The sequence below is a fragment of the Heterocephalus glaber genome, unplaced genomic scaffold, assembly GCF_053883595.1.
Source record: "Heterocephalus glaber isolate CG9 unplaced genomic scaffold, H.glaber_assembly_v1.0 deba00000331, whole genome shotgun sequence".
Taxonomy (NCBI): Eukaryota; Metazoa; Chordata; class Mammalia; order Rodentia; family Bathyergidae; genus Heterocephalus; species Heterocephalus glaber.
In genome coordinates this window covers 67,317,700-67,337,134 of record NW_028258142.1, presented here as the reverse complement: position 1 = coordinate 67,337,134, position 19,435 = coordinate 67,317,700, and the positions used below count along the sequence as shown (strand labels likewise).

Here is a 19,435-nt window from a genome sequence, read left to right as displayed (position 1 = left end):
ATTATTTACATTTTTTAAAATTCTCTTTTTGTTGCTGCTAAATTTGCCCTGTACTCAGTGATGTTGCTAAATTCACTTACGAATATAATAGTCTACCCGGAGAGTACTCTGGACTTTCTGTGTCCAATGTACGGGCTATGGTGACATCAGCTCTATTTCATCCTTCCAATCCTTACGCCATTTGTCATGGGGCACAAACAGTGAACACCACTGCCTGTGAGCCATCTGGTCATTTAGGTGACTGCTTGACAGGCGGCAAAGCTAAAACACACACACACACAGGCAAACGTGTACACAGCCACATACGTGGCCCCGATTTGACAGTCTTAGGGTGATCTCAGAAAAACCTGCCATCACTCTCAGCAGTCATTTTCACCGACAGAATTTCCGGGAGCCAGACGGTGAGAGGAGAGAGTTGGCAGTTGTGTTCTTGTGCCCTAAACCCTGCGTGCAGCTGCCAGGTGCTGTTAGAGCGTGGGAGGAAGGACCTGACTGCTTGATTCCCTGTTACTGATTCCTTTTCTCTCTCAAGCTGCTGATTCCTGGTAAGTGCTCTCCTTGTTTTACCTGCTGGAGGACACTTCTCTGCCCCAAGTACTTCAATGCCCCAGCAGCTCTTAGGCGATGGGCGCGCTGGTCACCTGCGGGCGAGCGTGTGACCTGTATGACATGTGTCCTGTGGGCAGAGGAACTGAATTCTGGGGAGGACCCCAGGACACTCACATGGTTCTACATTCCCCGCCCTTTTCTTACTTTTCATTTTTAAATCTTGAAACAAGGTCTCGCTAAGTTGCTACATTATCCAGGTTCTGCTCAAACTTGCCATCTTCCTGCCTCAGCCTCCCAGAGTGCTGGAATGATTCTTCATTCCACCCGAGTGTGAGATCACCAACAGTGTGAGCAACATCCTGAGACCAAGCAAAAGTGACAAAGAGGGCCGGGGATTTAGCTTAGTGGTTTTGCTGCCTGCTGCGCAAGCGCAAGGACCCGAGTTCAATCCCCGGTACCAAAAAAAAAAAAAAGGTGACGGGGAACTCGTTTTTTCATAGGTCACATGTGTAGAGCTGGCCACTCTTTTCTCCTTAGGGCCGACGATGGGTGAGAAATTAGCTCAAGAGGTGGACAGAGAAAGATCAGTGGGTGGAGCCGGAAGAGGGCGTGGTGCGACCGGCCCCGCCCCCACCTGGCGCTTCGGCCCCCACCCTCCCACGCTCTGCCCCGCCCCTACGTGCTCCGCGCGGCGCTCCGGCGCCCAGGCGTTGCGCTGACGTGCGACGCTCCAGGTACTTTCCCGGAGCCTCGGCTCGGCTGGGGGCGGGGCGGGCGCGGAGCGCGCATGCGCCGCAGAGCCAGCGTGCGGCTCGCCGGGGGCCAGAGGCTGTCGGCAGCGCAGGCTGTGCTTGCGCCGGCGCCCTCCGGCGCCATGCCCGCCACCGTCCAGCGGGAGTTCGAGGAGCTGGATGCACAGTGTCGCTGGCAGCCGCTATACCTGGTGAGTCGCGGGCCCACGGGGGCCGCCCTCGTAAGAGGACCGGGCTCGCGCCCGCCGCCTGCGCGGACGGAAGTGGCGCGCGGCTGTCGGAGGCGCGGGGCCGGGGCTGAGGCGGGCGTCCCTGTCGCGCAGGCGCAGCCGGGCTGTCCTAGCGGTGAAAGGACGGTGCGGGGCGCGGAAAGACCGGAGGACTCGTGAGGGGACTCTTGGGGCGGCCCGTGAGGGGCGGGGGCGCCGGCCGCAGCTTCACGGCCCCACGGCCAGCGCCCGGCGTCCCAAGACCGCGTCCCGGCGGCCTTGGTCCTCCTGGCCCCGCCACGCGCGCTGCATGCAGGCGTCGCGATTCCCTGCGGCGGGGACGGGGCCCCGAGCGGTCGCGCGAGCCTCTGACGCGCCGGCTCGACCCGCTCACTGAGGTGCAGGGCCGCCGGGTCCGGAGCCTACCGCGGTCTCGTCCGCTCGGCCCGGCGCTCGAGACAGCTTCGGTTTCTTTCTTTTCTGTTCGTTTTTTCTAAGTTTTTTTTTTTTGAGACGCGGTCTCTCTGTGTAGTTCAGGCTGGCCTTGAACTTACTCTGTGTATCTCAGGCTGGCTTCCAACTCGCGGAGATCCTCCTGGTTTAACCTCCGGGGTGCTAGGATTACAGGTGTGGGCTACCACGCCCTGTGCCCTTACCTCTTTAAAGATGATTTAACTGCTTCTCCGCTGTTGAATCATTAACATTTTCCCGAGATAAAAAGCTTTCCTGTAAATCTGGAGGATATGGGTTTTGCCCATTCCATTGAATTAGATGACCATAAAAAAATGTTTGCCCCAAGGTGATGGCGGAGGGTCACCTTTTCCTCTCGGGTACATCTGCAGGCTCACCTGGGTGCTGAGCACTTTAAAATAGGGCACTAACTTAAAGAATGTTGGCAAGGACTCTTCCAAATATAGAAAATCTTAAATGTAAATTCTAGTGGGAATCTTCATGTGAGCTTTTCCAGTTACATTTGTTTTAAGCAGACTGCTGTCTCTGAGGTATGAGTGATACATCCAAATACAGATTGAAAGGGAAGAGTGAACACTGCAGTTTAATTCAGCTTAACATTTTGTTTAATCAGTGTGACTTTAGGGGGTGTTATTAACATTTTTGAGATTCCTGGGAAGCTGTGATCTCTCTAGCCACAGTGTACCTGTGGTACCTCCTTCCATCGAAAACTGACGTCCAATTTCAAGGAGTTTAGGAAACGTTTCCGTGCCCCAGTGTCTAGGAATCCTGCGGTTTACTTAGTTGGTTGAGGCTTGTTTTAATGTTTTTTCTTAGTGGAAGAACCAGCGTCAGTTTGGTCAGTAGGGACCATGCCATGCACACTGTTACAGTAGAAGTAGTTCATAGACCACTAAAACCAGGAAGAGTGCTGTGTTTTCCTGTGACTAGAACGTCTACTCAGCCATTCCACGAGTATGTTCCGACCTCCAGGCGCCTGCCAGCCTTTGCCCTGGGCCCCTGGATGTCCCCAGAGAATGCCACCGAGAAGCTCCTGCTCCAGAGGCACTCGGTTCTGGACTTGTTGCAAGTCCGTGTTTTCGTGCTGTGTGCCAGGGCCGGGCATAGGGACCCTAAAGGCCCAGCCCCTCCTCTCGTGTGCCCAGCCTCCAGAGGTAGTCTGCAGGTGAGCAGGAGGAAACATGCCCAGTGTTCACTATAGGGTGCTGTGGGAGGGAGTGTAGGAGTCCTGGGGGTGCTCCTGGGAGTTCCTGGAGGAGGGAGACCTCATCTCCGTCTTGAAGGATGGGTTGGCCTGTTGGAGAAGACAAGGCAAAGGAAGAGAATTAGCACTCCAGGGAAGGAAGAAATATGCACAAGCCCAGAGATGCAGTGTTGAGAAAACACCAGCAGCTTCACCTGTGCTGAGTCTGGTGGGAGGTCTCAGTGCTGGAGAATGGAGGCCCAGCCTATAAGGATCTTGTGGATAGGGACTCGCTGAGGAACACTAAGCCTTCTGGAAATACCATGGCTGTACTGACTTTTTGGCAAGATCATTCTGGCTAGTATTGGGTTGGATGGGGCTAGGAGTGGACAAGTGTTGAAGTGAAGCAGAAGAGAAATGTTGAGCTGCTGAACTTAGGCTGTATTTCATCCCTAAGGAGGGTTGAAGAGGGAATAGAAATTTGAAATGTTAAAGAGGTGTGTTTGGGCTGGGGATTTAACTCAGTGGTTCCCCTGCTTGCCTCAAAAGCTCAAGGATCTGAGTTCAATCCCCATACCAAAAAAAAAAAAGAGGTATGTTTGATTTTGGAACTTTTTAATTTTGTTTGAGATACTTGTGAGACATTGAAATGGAAATGATTGAATTTATAAATTTTGAGTTCAGAAGAGCTGTGAATACAGTTTTGGGAAACATGAACACCTAGGTGGTACTTGGGGTTCTTTTTTTTTTTTTGGACAGAGGATCTAACTCAGGACCTTGTGCTTGCAAGGCAGGAGCGGTGCCACTGAGCTAAATCCCCAGCCTATTGGGGATCTAGATGATTTAGATCACCCAGGGAAAATAGAGGGTTTGGCAGGGCTGAAGCAAGCCCAAGGACAGAATCTTGACTGACAGCATTTAAGAGAGTGAGCAGAGAGCAGCTTGCAGTGAAGGCTGAAGAGGAATAGCCAAGGCAGTAGGGAGCACAGTGGTAGAACCATGGGGGAGTGGGTAGTCCACAGGGCCACATCCTGCAGAGAGAAAATAAAGTCAAGGCTGAAAGGGCCCATTGAAGTGAGCAACCAGAAGATTAAAAAACTCATTTAAAGAGCAATTTCCAGTGTATTACAGATGCCCAGAGTGGAGAAGGTGGGAAGAAGACAGATGAACAGGGTAGATTTCTTTTAAGAAGCCTAGCTTGAAGGGAAGGAGTGAAGAGAGGTAGCTGAAATGAAACATGGTTATTTAGCTTCTCTGCTGAACCCTGAGTGGTTTTGCATTGCTCACAGTGTGAAACCCACTGGCTTACACCCGCTCCCAAGACCACGTATCTTGCCTCTGGCTTTGTTTCCCCTTTCATTTTCCTCCCTCTTATCCACTGTGTTCTCTTCCTGGAAATGTGTGTTCATTTTCCCCTCTAAATGAATTCCCTTTGCCTTGGCACAACTTTCCTCCCTTTCCCCTCTTGCTTAATACCTCCTGCTCATCCCGAAGTCTCACTTCCTTGAGGACCCTTCCAGACCCCTTCCCTTGCTGGGTGTGAAGCTCTGTGGCAACTTTCTGTAGCATCCATGACTTCCTCTTTCACAGTGGTGAGTTGGATACTGTGCAGCAGCATATGATGTATTTTGGGAACACAATTTGCAGGAAGCAAACCACTGTTGAAAGTAGCACTACTTGAACAGGAAAAGTGTTCAAGGGAACTTTCTGCTTTGTTTATCACAGCAGTGGATGATACTTGTAACAATGCTTATTCTGAGTTATACTCTTTTGGCAGTGTTAATAGAGCTAGGAAAAGAAAAGATTTATTTTTGAGCAAAATCCAGATATAATAAAAACTGGCCTTGGTGGTATGAGAACTTTCACTTTATATCTCATCTCAATTATTGCAAGAAAAATGAATTTTAATATTTTGCTTCTTACTGTGGCCCCTTACTCTGCCTTCAGTGAACACAGACATCCCTGTTTAGGGACAGCTATGGCCCTTCACCTAGATTGTTAGATGAATTGTTTACTAAATGAGGAATTTAGTAAATAGTGTGTACATTGTAGTATTCAGAACAAAGAAGCCAGGTGTGGTGTCGCAGCCTGCATTCCAGAGGCTGAGGCAGGAGGATCTCAGGGAGTTCAAGGCCAGCCTGGCTAGAAAGTGAGACCTTGTCTCAAAAAAGCCTTTTATACATCAAATACACTATCAAAAGAGTAAAAAGATAATCCACAAGAGAAAGTAGCTGCAAGTCACAGCTGACAAAGGATTGTGATTTCTCTGCATTATTAAAAGTGGGTATTTTCCACCTTTTTTTTTTTTCTGTACCGGAGATTGAATTTGGGTCCTTGGCTTGCAGGGCAGACTGCAGAACCACTGAGCTAAATCCCCGGCACTCCACCTTTTTTATTATACTCATACTAGTACGCATGAAGATATCCACATCAAGTACACAGCATGTGCCAAGACCAGCTATTACTTCAGCTCAGGCTTGAAAGGGATTTTTTTGGTTTGGTTTGGTTTGGTTTTCTGTGGATCTGTTGGACTACTTGAAGGGAGAGCAGCCTGGGGAATGGTGGCCCAGTAGAGAATATACCTAGTCATGTTTTGCCTTTGACATATGTTCTGTAGATTACCGATGCCTCTGATTATGCAATCCAGGTGGTTGTGTTTGTCCTTGACCTTTCTAGTTTTCTTCTTTCAGGCGTCTTTGAGTCGCACCATCCAGAAGAGCACCTGAGCCCAGCTGGGAACCCTTGCAGCTCTTGCAGTCTGCTCACTCTCTTTTCCTTATGTCCTCCCCTGGGCTCTCAGCTTAGTCTGGGTAAACCAGAGGAACAGACAAATGAGGTCAGAGTGAGCAGAATTAACATTAACATAGGCATCTTCTCCCTTTCTCAGATAAACATAAGTGTGGTTTGTTTCCTTAGAAATTCTTATCTGTTACCTGACTCCAGCATGATACTTCCACTTAATGCTCCACTAGAGCCATTATTCCTTGTTGGAAAGTGTGAATCAGACAATATTTAAGTCAACCAGTAAATGACAACCTGTGATTATACCCTCCTTTACTTTGGATAATAATGATTCGCCACATATTAAGTCAAGCTTAGCATATGGAATTTAAAACGTAGCAGTTGATAACTGGGGAAGAGATACACAGTTCAGCAGGCAATTTTAGGAACTGTAAATTCTGACTGAATACTGTTCTGATTAGGATAGTAAGCTTTTCTGTTATTTTAATTGGAATGATGTTCTACCTTGTGGGGCTATCATTTGAAATAGCCATTAAAATGAAAGGAATGCCATTTTAAATAATTAAAATGTACTAATTTAATGTTATATAGATAACCTAGTAATCATGGGTCAGGAGGTTGTTTTGAAATTCTTGCTGTTTAAGATCACAGGCTCCTTGGGACATCTTTAAGATGAAACCTTTGTATGAACGAGCTGACACCCCCCAGCCCCCACCCCAGGACTTGACAGGAAGTCCTGGTCAAGAGTCTGGTTTAAGATGAGATGCTTTTGTCTATGGATTTCTGGTGTCCTTCTCAGTGTGGAGTCTTGGTGCTGTGTGTGTGTGCGCATGCCTTTTTGATTTCTTTCCATCTCAGTATTGTAAGTCTTAATTTAACATACACTGTTAGTTCTGTCAGTTTCATTTGGTTCATATCACTGATCCTTTATAACCCTGTCTCAAATTGCTCTCATTCTTCTGAAGAAAATCTTGTGTGGTAGTTTCATGTTATGAAAGCTACCAATTCCTCTTCACCGTGTATATGCTTCCAGGAATTCTTTCTGTGGGTTGAGTTCAGTTTATATGGCTCCTAGAATTTGCACTACTCTCTTCCTAGTAAAGGACTGAGGATGGTGGGGTGACCTTAGAAAATTGCAGTTACTCCATAACAATGTGAATGGCTTCTGCTCTGATTTAGCCTTTAACAGGAGAGTTTACAAAGCATAGGCTCAATATTTATTTATTTAAAAACTCTCGATTACTATCACTGTCCATCATTGTCAGTAAAATAATTATATATTTATATACTATAAAATATTAAATAATATGAAATAGTTTAGTATTGATGCATAGTTTTGTTTGTTATCTAGCATACAGAAGAGGTTTTTTTATTTTTTTGGTACCTGGGATCGGGGTCCTTGCGCTTGCGCAGCAGGTGGCAAAACCACTGGGCTAAATCCCCAGCCCCTCTGAAGAGTTTTTAAATCCTTGCCATGTAGAATGTTCTTCCTTGAATTGTGGTTTTTTGTTTGTTTGTTTGTTTTGTGTTTTTGAGTCAGGGTCTTGCTATGTAGTTCAGGCTGGCCCTGAACTCATTATGTACCCTGGACTGGCCTCAAATTTGCGGCAGTCCTTCTGTTTTAGCCTCCCGAGTGCAGAGATTACAGGTGTGTACCATGCCAGGCTTCTCTTCAGCTATTATGATGGAGCAGTAAATAGGAATTTAGGAAGTTAGAAAAGAATGATCTTAGTTTTATAAGAGAAAAGTAGAACTTTAAGATAATTTCAAGTTGATAATGAATTTTTAACTTAGAGAACATACCTAAATTTCTTTTTGTATACTTTAAATCTGTAAGTGAATCCTAAATTATATGATGAAAAGTGTTTACTTTTATTAGTCATATGGTTTGCATGTACTCTGTAAAGCTATTGTAGAAGGAAGGACCTAGGGAAATGTCCATTCTTTGAAACGTTACTATGTTAGGACGTTGAAGCTTGAATATGGCCCTCACACAGGTACCTTGCAGATACCACAGGTCTCACTCCAGACCACTGCAATAAAGCAAATACGACAATAAAGTGAGTCACATAAAAATGTTCATACTGTACTGTATTCTGTTGTGTTCAATTACGTTATGCCTAAAGATGTACATACTTTGAATTTCTATTGCTAATGGCTGTCTTAGCTGTTGGAAGAATGTGCTGGGAGATGCTCTGATAGCTGGAGACTTCAGTGTGGAAATAAAACGGCCCTGTTGCAAAGCTCAGTCCAAGGAAATAGAGCCAGTGAGGTGTGCTTGGTGCTTAGCCCTCCCTGGTGGAAGGCTGAGGTCTGGTGGAGTCAGTTCTCTGTATTGCACTTCTTTTGAGATGCACTCCTCCTGGGGAAGAGCTGAAGTAATAGCTGGTCATGGCACGTGCTGTGTACTTGATGTGGATATGTTCAAGCCTACTAGTATGAGTATAATAAAAAAGGTGGAAAATATCAACTTTTAATGATGCAGAGAAATCACAGTCTTTAGTCAGTTGTGATTTGCAGCTATTTTCTTTGTGGATTATCTTTTTACTCTTTTTTTTTTTTTTTGGGTACCAGGGATCGAACTCTGGACCTTGTGCTCGCCAGGCAGGCGGCAGAACCACTGAGCTACATCCCCAGCCCGTTTTTTTACTCTTTTGATAGTGTATTTGATGTGTAAAAGTTTTTATGAAGTCCAATTTATCATTTTTTTTTTTTTTTGGACCGGGGACCGAACTCAGGTCCTTGTGCTTGCAAGGTAGGCAGCAGAACCACTGAGCTAAATCTCTGGCCCCAATCATTTTTCTTTTGTTTCTTGTGCTTTTGAGAAGTTTACAAAATCATTGTCAAATCCAAGTTCATGAAGATTGCAATCCCTGTGTTTTCTACTAAGACTTTTATAGTTTTAGTTCTTTTTCTTTTCTTTTTGGTACCGGGGATCAAACTTGGAACCTTGGGCTTGTGAGGCAGGCAGGGGAACTGCTGAGCTAAATCCCTGGACCTACAGTTTTATTTAGTTCTTTACATTTAAGTCTTGGATCCATTTTGAGTTAATTTTTGTGTGTAGTATAAGGTAAGGGTTCACCTTTTCTTGTTTGTTTGTTTCAATGCTAGGGATTTAACCAAGGATCTTCACACCAAGCTGCAGTCCCAGCCCTTTTAAATTAGTGTTTTTCCCCGTTTGGATCTAAGGTCTCACTGAGTTGCACAGGCTGGGCATGAGCTTGTGATTCTCCTGCTGCAGGCTCCTCGAGAGCTGGGATGGTAGGTGTATGCCACCATGCCTGGTTACAGCTTCATCCTTTTATGTGTGGATATCTAGTTTCCCAGTAGTATTTGTTGAAAGGAGTGTAATTTTCCAGTTGGATGGTTTTGGCACCCTTGTTGGAAGTCAGTTTACTACTGAGATGAGTTTATCCTGCTGTCTGTATCATGGGTGTGTATATCTATCTTTATATTTTTACAGAAAGAACTAGTTTGATTACTGTGCCTTGTAGTAAGCTTTGAAATCGGAAAATTAGGACTGAGTTCTTTGGCTTTGTTACTCTTTTCCAAGATTTTTTTGCTCTTTAGGGTTCCTTGAAATTCCACATGAATTTTAAGATGAGCTTTTTTTCATTTTTAAAAATTACCATTGGGGCGCTGGGGATTTAGCTCAGTGGTTTTGCCACCTGCTGCGCAAGCGCAAGGACCAGAGTCGATCCCTGGTACCAAAACAAAAAAAAAAAAAAAAGAGAGAGAAAAAAATTACCATTGGGATTTTGATAGGAAGCACATCAAACTAATTTAGTGCTTTAGATACTGTTGCCATCCTAACAGTATGCTGAAGGTCTTTGAGGTTTAAAAATTCATAAACATGGCATGTCTTTTTATTTAGGTGATCTTTTATTTTTATTTCTTTCAGCAAATTTTTAGTTTTTAGGGTATAAGTATTTCATCTCCTTGACTGAATTTATTCCCAGGTATTCTTTCTGATGTTGTTATAAGTAGGATTGTTTTATTCATTTCCTTTCTTTTGGATGTTTATTGCTCATGAATAGAAGTACTGCCAATTCTGTATTTGCAACTTTGCTGAATTCATGTATTAACTCTTGACAGCTTTTTATGAATTTCTTAGGATTTTTACAAGTAAGATCATACTATTTGAAAAGAGAGAGAGGTTAGCATCTTCACTTCCAACTTGGATGCCTGTTCATTCTTTTCCTCACCCTGTTACCGGGACTAGAAGTTCTCAGCACTGTGTTGCAGTGGTGAAACTGGGCATCCTTTCTTGTTCCTGGCTAGTTAATATTTCCTCTCCTTTCCTCCCTGCCTGCCTGCCTGCCTGCCTGTGTGTATGTGTATGTGTTTTTTTTAAAATAAGTTTTTTTTTTTTGGTAGCGGGGATTGAATTCGGGTCCTTGTGGTTGTGCAGCAGGTGGCGAAACCACTGACCTAGTCCCTGGCCCGTTTTTTTTTTTGATAACTGGGGATCGAACTCAGGACCTTGTGCTTGCCAGGCAGGTGCTGTGCCACTGAGCTACATCCTTGGCCCGTGTGTATGTGTCTTTTGAGGCAGCTTCATAGTCACTGTGTAGCCCAGGCTGTTCTCAAACTGCTGATCCTCCTGCCTCAGCTCCTGAGTGCTGAGATTACAGGTGTGCATCACCATCTCTGTCTAATTTTTTTCTACATAGCTACCTGCTTATATCATGCTGTTTGTTGAATAATCTCCCCCAATTTACAATACTGTCTTCATAATTTATAGCATTTCTCTCTGTGTTGAAACATGGACAGTTGCCTCTTAACCTGTTCCCTCTGCACCTGTTCACCCTTGTTCCCCATATGTCCCTCCCTTGTGCACCTTGTGCTTGTAATTGTTCAACATATCTATCATTCACTTTTCCATGGGCTTATTTTTATGTGCTTCCCATTGTTGACATCCCACAAACTGTTTTGTCTGCTTTGCCCCTTGCTGCTCGCCTCTGCAGGCTTGTTCTTGCTCATTCATTCTTGTTTTTCTTTTTCTTTTATGGTGCTGGGGGTTGAACCTAGGGCCTCGTGCTGGGCAGGCACCTGCTCTCACATGAAGCTCCTACAGGTCTGTTCACACACCTTGCTCTTCTCTCCCTTGGGCAGATATGAATCTGCCTCTGTGTTGACTTCAAATGGGATTGCTTTTCTAAGGGCACTCAGCAGAGGGCTCCTTGGTGCTCTCGAGTATTCTGAGATGGGGAGGGGGTTGCTCTTGTTTATTTTTTTGGCGGGGGAGGTTGAGATAGGGTCTCACTATACAGTTCAGGCTGGCCTTGGACTCACTGTGTAGCCCAGGCTGGCCTAGAACTCTCAGTGACCTTCCTGTCTTAGCCTCCCGAGTGCTGGGAGTACAGGTGTGCGCCACCATGCCTGGCTTGTTTGTTCCTTTGTTATTTTTAAAGAAAGGAAAGTTGTTAGATGCAACTATGCAAATAACAGTAGAAATTAACAATAAGTGGTGGAAAACTACAAGAAACTAATTTTCCAGGACTGTTAAAGTCCTGCAATCCCATGCATTGGAAGCTCTTTTTTTTTCTTTTCTAGTACTGGAGGTTGAACTCAGGACCTGAGTTTGCAAGGCAAGCGTGATGCCACTGAGCTAAATCCCCGGCTCAAGGATGATGTTTTTGTTGTGTTCTAATTTATCATTGATGTGACCAAAACACTGTGATAACAAAAAGTCTGTAGGATTCATTACCAGATGCTAGAAAAAGGTTGCGTGCGCCCGTGCGCCCACTCGCATGCTGGAGACAGGGATTTTGATGATAAACTGTAAACGTTTACATGGGCTGGATTAAAGGACTGATGTGTGCGTTTTCTTTCCATGAAGATGAACAAATAAATGTTGTTAGATGTATGGAAAATTGGCCTCAAGAAAACGAGACTAGGTTATTTATTTATTTATTTATTGGTACTGGGGATCAAACTCGGGTCCCTGTGCTTGCAAGACAGGCAGCATAACCACTGAGCTAAATCCCCGGCCTGAGACAAGGTTATTTAGAGCATGTAAATAGGGTAAGAAATAGAGAAAAAAGTATAATTCAGTTTTCCAAAGTGAACAGAGAGGACTAGCTCAGTGGCAGAGTGCTTGTTTAGTATGTGCCTGGGTTCAACCCCTAGCACAACAAAGAATAATAAAATAAACTGGGGGTAGTTAAGAGGTTTTTTTTGTTTTGTTTTTTTGGTACCAGGGATCGAACTTGGGTCCTTGCACTTGTGCAGCAGGCGGTGAAACCACTAAACTAAATCCCCAGCCCTAGAGTTCTTAAGTTTACAGCATGCTGTTTTTGAAATAAAAAATTCAAGACTGTTGGACTTGGTAGTGCACCTTCATAATCTTAGCTACTTGGGAGGTAGAGGCAGGAGGATCGAAAGTTTGAGGCCAGCCTCGGCAATTTAGTGAGACCATGTCTCCGAGTACAAATGTAAAGGAGTGGAGAGGACTTGCCTAGTATGTGCCCAGCACCCTGACCCCCAGAAGAGGGTATGATGAGAGACTCCTTAGAGCAGGAAGGCCCTCAGTCTGCACATAGGGGTTCTGAAGGAGCAGGAGGCTGAAGGGAGGTGATAGCCAGTGGTACAGTGGAAGGGATGACTCCGGCTCAGTGACCTTGCATCCCAGGAACAAAGGTGACTTACTGTAAAGTTGTGTTTTTAAAAAGTATAGAAACCTAGGGCTGGGGATTGAGCTCAGTGGTTTCGCCGCCTACTGCGCAAGTGCAAGGACCGGAGCTCGATCCCTGACACCAAAAAAACCCCCAAAAACTTCTAACATAAAAACCTAGATGCACCCTTATGAATTTTGTAAGTATTCAAGATTAAAAAAACCCTGCAAGGAAGAAAAACAAGTTATCTTTAGGGAAGAACAAATCAGATTATCTTCAAATTTATCTTATCTCACACTGAAGATAGTGGAGAAATGTCAATCCAAGTGCTAATGGAAATGGAACAGATTACAGGAAGTTGATTTGTACAGTAAAGCCAAGTGAAATTAATCTAGAATTAACTTCAAATAATTACAATTATAATTGTGAACCTTATTGCAAGCAACGTTTTTTGAATAAATGAAAAACAAAAATTAATGTGGATCAAAGTTTTAGATTATTTGAAGAAAATAAGGGACATTTGGACAGTAGGAAGAGTATATAGGTATATTGTATATGTAGTATATAGGTATACTAAGGTATATTGTTTATAGTATATAGGTATACTAAGAGTGTATAGGTTTATTGTGTATGTATGTATATAATATATAATCTAGTGATATAGGTTTTACTGATAGGGTTTTATTAATACATGCCTTTATATTCATAGAAAAGTACATGTTCAAACATGCTCTTAAAGATATTTAAGACCAGAGCTGGGGATTAGCTCAGTGGTTCTGCCGCCTGCCTCGAAAGTGGAAGGACCCGAGTTCGATCTCTGGTACCAAAAAAAAAAAAATTTAAGACCAATCCTCAGTAAAATAGAAATGGTATTTTATTTTATTTTTTTTAATTTATTTTTCCCCATTAAGTTTATTGGTACATTTTAGGTGTAAAATACAGTTACATTCATCATTGGGATCTTGTACCATTACATGAGTATCTTGGTTCTTATTTTTTTTTCCCTTCCCTTGAGAAATGGTATTTTAATTTCTAAGTTAATGAAGTGGAACAAGGACAACTTGATTATTATAGCAAAGGACAGGGGAAAAGAAAATAAGGACCATAATATATAGAAAACACTTTTTAGCCACTTTTGAGTGAGAGAAGAAATCAAGACTGCTGTTACAGACTTTAAAATTTAGGCACAATCTTTGGTTAAAGTAAGGGGGAAATAAGAATAATACCGAATCAAGCATTTAGGCAAAGAAAGAAAAACAGCAACGTGAAACAAAGCTTTAGAAAGAAGAAATGTGTAAAAACAAAAGGCAGAAATAAATGAGTTAGCTTCTTTCCACCCTCTGAATAAACAGGTCAGTTTTACTTCTGATGTTAGTCATAAAATTCTAATATATTATTAACAGGTATCATTTTATTTATTTATTTTGGTACCAGGAATAGAACTCAGGAACTGGCATTTGCCAGGCAGGCACAGCACCACTGAGCTAAATCTCCAGCCCAGTAGGTATCATTTTAGAAATACAAAATAAAACTAAACACTCTCTTCTGCTGATAATCTCAGAATTCTAATGTATTATCAATTAACAGATACAATCTAGAAATAAATATGAAACAAAATACCATCAATTCTGTGACTATAAAGATGGTCAACTTAAGGGAATATAACATTATACTTTACTGTCATTAAAGGAGAAAAATATATAATATTGATGTCAGAATAGCCACAGGAAGTTTTTAAAGTTTAAGAATAAGCTTAACAAGAATGTGTTGAGCTGGGCTCAGTGGTGCACACCTGTCACCCAGCACTCTGGGAGGCTGAGGTAGGGGAATCACAAATTCAAGCCCAGCCTGGACAAGTTAGTGACTTGATGAGATCCTATCTCAAAATTTAAAAAGAAACGTACAGGGCTGGGGACCTAGCTGAGTGCAAAGGCCGTGGTACCTTTCTAGTACCTGTAAAAGCTGAGCTGTGACACAGCCTTCTGACCACTTGTTCCCCACCTGGGAGAACAGTAGTGAGTTCAGCCCCTAGTACTGAGAAAAAGTATTGAATTTATTACTTTTCAAAAAGTAAAACTACTGCCAAAGAAGACTTAAAGGGAGAAACATCCAATTCCTGATGGGAGAGTAGGTATTGTAAAGATAGCAGTTCTCTTTAAGTTTTTTTTTTTTTGGTACCGGGGATTGAACTCAGGACCTTCCTCTTGCACAGCAGGCACCAGAACCACTGAGCTAAATCCCTGGCCCAGCAGTTCCCTTTAAATTGACACATATTTATAATGTAATTTTTTTTGGTACCAGGGATCGAATTCAGGACCTTGCGCTTGCCAGGCAGGTGCAGTGCCACTGAGCTAAATCCCTGGCCCTCATTTATAATGTAATTTCAAAATATACCAGCCCGGGCTGGGGATGTACCTCAGTGGTTCTGCCGCCTGCCCCGCAAGCACAAGGACCCAAGTTCAATCCCCGGTACCAAAAAAAAAAAACTCCAAAAAATACCAGCCCAAAGAAAGTTTAAATCTAAGGTTTATCTGAAAGAGTAAGCAGTGCAGAAAAATCAAGGCATCTGAGGACCAAAAAAGATGATGCTGGAGTACTGGTGTTGACAAGACACAAAGCTCATCTTTAGTTTTTGTGGAGTCGTGTTGTCAGGGTGGGCTCTTGATTGAAGAGTTCTGTTATTAGAGGGTCATCAGGAAATACTTGGAAAGGTACGTGCAGTCACCACGTTCTTTCTAACAGTTAGGAAGTTGAGAATCGAGTTGTCCAGGTATTGGACAGAGTGAGTTGTGGTGCATCCTGTAGCCAGAGGTGCTGCGTTTGTAGTTGCGGTGCTCCAATGTGTGTGGCTCCCCGGTCCGTGAGCTGAAATGCATTCGCAGTCCTATAGCGCTAAGAGGTGGGACCTGGGGGAGATGGGGCAGGGCCTGGTGTAAATGTGGCTGAAGATGCCTGCTTCCCTTTTACCAGAGCTGCAGTGCCTTTACCTTAGACTTAGCAAGACATTTCTGTTGTTCATACATTACCCAGGCTACGGTATTTTGTTACAACACCCAAACAGACTCAGACAGTGGTTGTAAAATGATGATGGGGGGCCGGGCATTTAGCTCAGTGGTTCCGCCGCCTGCCCTGCAAGCACAAGGACCCGAGTTCGATCCCTGCTACCAAAAAAAATGATGATGGGGCCAGGAGAGGTGGCACGTGCCTGTGGTCGCAGCTACTCTGGGGGCTGAGACAGGAGGGTTGCTTAAGCCCAAGAGTTTGACACCAGCCAGGGCAACAGAGCAAGCCCTTGTGTTGAGATGGTGAGGGTGAAGGTGATGGGGTATTGACAGGGAAAGATAGCCACAGTATTTCTCTAGGAGATTAAAGTAGGTCTATAAAAATGTGGTCCCGTATTTATGAACAAATTACAGTACAGTGATAAGGTCCCTCCTTATCTGGTTTCGCTCTTGGAGGTTTCAATTACTTATAGCCAGCCTCAGTCCAAAAATATTAAGGGCATAATTTCAGAAATAGACAGCTCGTAAATTTTAAGTTGTGTGCTCTTCTGGGTAGCACGGTGACATCTGGAGCATTCCCTTTGCAGTGTGTGTATCCTGGCTGTCTGCGCTGCCTGCCCTATAGCTGTTCAGTGGACATCTTGGTTATCAGGTTGGCTGTCATGGTACCTGCTTGTTTTCCAATAACCCTCATTCTACTTCATGGCCCCAAAGATCAAGAGTAGTGATGTGGCCATTCAGGTATGCCATACAAAAACATAAAATTACCCTTTAAGAGAAAAGGTGGGCTGGGAATTTAGCTCAGTGGCACCGCGCCTGCCTCACAAGCACAAGGTCCTGAGTTTGATCCCTGGTACCAAAAACCCCCCCAAAAAACAAAAAATGAGAGAAAAGGTAGAAGTTCTCAATTTTAGGAAAGAAAAAACATGCTGAGGTTTTAAGATCTGTAGTATTGACAAATCTATTGTGAAGCGGTGAGAAAGAAAAGAGACATTTGTGCACCTTTGCTGTTGTACCTTAACTGCAGAAGTTGAGGCACAGTGCTAAATGCTGGGGTTAGATGGGAAGACATTGACTCAGGCAGGGCTCAGTGTTTTTGCAGTTTCAGGTGTTCACTGGCTGTGGAGGAATGTGTCCCCACCAGTGAGGGGGACTGTTTGTATTCCTGCCAGCTCATCCATAAAGCAAAGCAGCCAAGAAATTTAGATTGTCTTTGAATTGTATGTTGGTAGGCTCTATTGATTTGTTGAAAGGGAAAAGTACTTTTTTTCTCTCCAAACAAAACCCAAATTAAAAACTCCATGTACCCTGTGCAGAGGTAAAGCTGTACTTACTTGGACAAGCCCTTGAGGCCTGAATCATGTAGTAGCACAGCACACAGTGTGTGGGCTGACTCATGGGGAGGTTAAATGTTGCTCTGTACAGTTTGTGTGTGTGTGTGTGTGTGTGTGTGTGTGTTTGACATATTTTTTATAGAACTTCTTTTTAACCCAGTCTAATCAGTTTGTTAAAACAGCGATGATGGACGTGATCTGTGTAGGTCTCAGAAGGCCTGTGCAGGTCTGGGCTTGCTGTGGATTCTCAGCAGGAGATGGCCTTGCCTTGGACACTCCACCAGATGCTTTTCTCTTGGTGACTCTGATCCAGCCAGCACACCTTCTCAGGGCTGGGATTGTGTGCTGTGCCGGGGAAGGTCACTCATTGAGTGGACACCACCTGTGGTTCCATGGTGACTTTGGCATCTTCGGAAGTCATGCGGTGGTGCAGCCTTCTGACCCTTGTTCCCCACAAGAGAGAACAGTGGTGACGCAGGGTAGGAGTGAAAGGAGTTAGAGCGGCTATGCTCATAGCCACCTCCCTTTCAGGAAGCAACTAGTTTTTGTGTTTTTAAGGATAATTTTTAATTTTTATTTTTGGTGGTGCTAGGATATGCAAGTGCTCTACCACTGAGCTACATTTCCAGCCCCCAGTATTGCATTTCAGAAGTACTTCTAAAATGTAAATGTTTTTCACTTGAAAAAGTAAGTACTATGGCGGGGATTTAGCTCAGTGGTTTTGCCTCCTGCTGCGCAAGCGCAAGGACCTGAGTTCAATCCCTGGTACAAAAAAAAAAAAAAGCACTGTATTGGTTATCTGGGAATTTAATTTAAAAAGAATACCTATTAGGGCCAGGGATTTAGTTCAGTGGTTCTGGCACCTGCCTCACAAGCGCAAAGTCCCGAGTTCAATCCCCAGTACAAAAAAAAAAAAACCTATTATATGGCTAGGTGAATGAAGTCTTAGTGTGGTTGAATTAATAAAATTGTAGATGAAATGTTGAATCAGTTAAAAGACTTAGGTTTTTTTTTTTTTCCTGATACTGGGGATTGAACTCAGGACCTTATGCTTGCAAGGCAGGCACAGCGCCACTGAGCTAAATCCCTGGTCCCAAGACTTAGGATTTTTATAGGCATATTCATTTAAAATTAAAATATTTCAAAACTTTTCCAAACAGTATGTAACAAACTTCATAAAGATACGTATTTGCTTATTTTAATTCCAGTATTTGCACAAAATGAAGTGTGTATGACTGTGTATTAGTTAGTGGGGATTTAACCAGGGCATTCACCATATTTGTATAGTCTTGCTGTGTAGTACAGGCTGGCCTTAAACTCACTGTGTAGCCCAGGCTTGTCTTGAACTCTCAGAAGTCCTCCTGCCTCAGCCTCCTGAGTGCTGGGATTATAGGCAGGCACTAGCAACTAAATCTTAACTTGAAAATGTTTTCAGCAGCCAAAAAAAAAAAGACCCTGTACTCATTGATTGTGATTCCCCATTTCTACCTCCACCGTACCCGCCAATAAACCCCAGTAATCTACTTTTTGTCTCTGGATTTGCGTGTCTTTTGAGCCTTTCACTGAAGAATACTTTCAGGATTCACCTGCGTTGCTGCAGGCGTCATTACTTCATTCCTTCTTATAGATAGACATGATAGATGTATATACCCCTCTTACTTGTCGGTGATGGATGTTGAGGGGGGTTTACATTCTGCTGTTGTGAGTAAATGCTGCTGTGAACGTTTGGGCACATGCTTTTGTCTACACATATGTATTCATTTCTCTGATTACATGCCTTGAATTAGAATTGATGGTAGATTTTCTTAACATGGGCAAGTCATGTGTTCGTATAAATTTCAAATACAGCTAATGACCTAAGTGGATTTTTTTTTCCAAATAGCATATAATGGTTCAGTCCCATTTGCTGTATCATACAGCACCTTTGTTATATCATACATTGCCTTCCCAAGAGACTATACAAGTTTTTTTTGGTTTTTTTTTGGTACCAGAGATCGAACTCGGGTCCTTGCGCTTGCAAGACAAGCGACGGAACCACTGAGCTAAATCCCCAGCCCAAGACTATACAAGTTTTTGCTACCCCTGACATAATATAAGAGCCTGTTTTTTGAATGGCTGCATAATACTCATTTGAAGATACCATGATTTATTCAACCCATCTTTTCTCTGCCATTAGTCACTTAACTTATTTCTAGCTTTTCAGTGTTGTAAAAATTCTGTGAAAAATCTTTGTGTATCAGTTGCTTATGTTTTGGATCATTGCTGGTACAAGAAATAGCTAGTGACTGAATTAGTCCTTACTTTTTTTTTTGGTACTGGGGATCGAACTTGGGACCTTGTGCTTGCCAGGCAGCTGGCGGCACCACTGAATTATTCCTTACTTTTTGTTGAGCAAAAATCATATTAAACAGAAACTGGGCTTAAAATTTTTGGTTAAATTATACTTCAGAGCAAAGACACCCTTTCCACCCCTGCAGTACTGGTTGAACCTGGGGTCTTTACACTGAGCTACATCCCTATCCCTTATTTATTTTTTATTTGGAGACAGTGTCTGGCTAAATTGCCCAGGGTGGACT

The 19,435-nt window shown here is 43.6% G+C and overlaps 1 protein-coding gene across 7 annotated transcripts in view; it reads left to right on the top strand.

The window, feature by feature from the left end:
• Positions 1-1,333: 1,333 nt before the first annotated feature.
• The window catches only part of Ptpn2 (protein tyrosine phosphatase non-receptor type 2), a 68,139-nt gene continuing 50,037 nt past the window's right edge, over positions 1,334-19,435 (top strand). For 4 of the 7 annotated variants that reach the window (XM_087195159.1, XM_004853277.3, XM_087195155.1 and 1 more), the window contains exon 1: positions 1,334-1,492. In XM_087195159.1, coding sequence (XP_087051285.1) covers positions 1,337-1,492 — 156 coding nt within the window. In that variant the 5' untranslated portion in view covers positions 1,334-1,336. Of the gene's footprint in view, positions 1,493-1,637; positions 3,147-19,435 lie in introns of those variants that run through there. The other 3 variants (XM_013075297.3, XM_021265287.2, XM_021265286.2) reach the window with 3 other exon arrangements.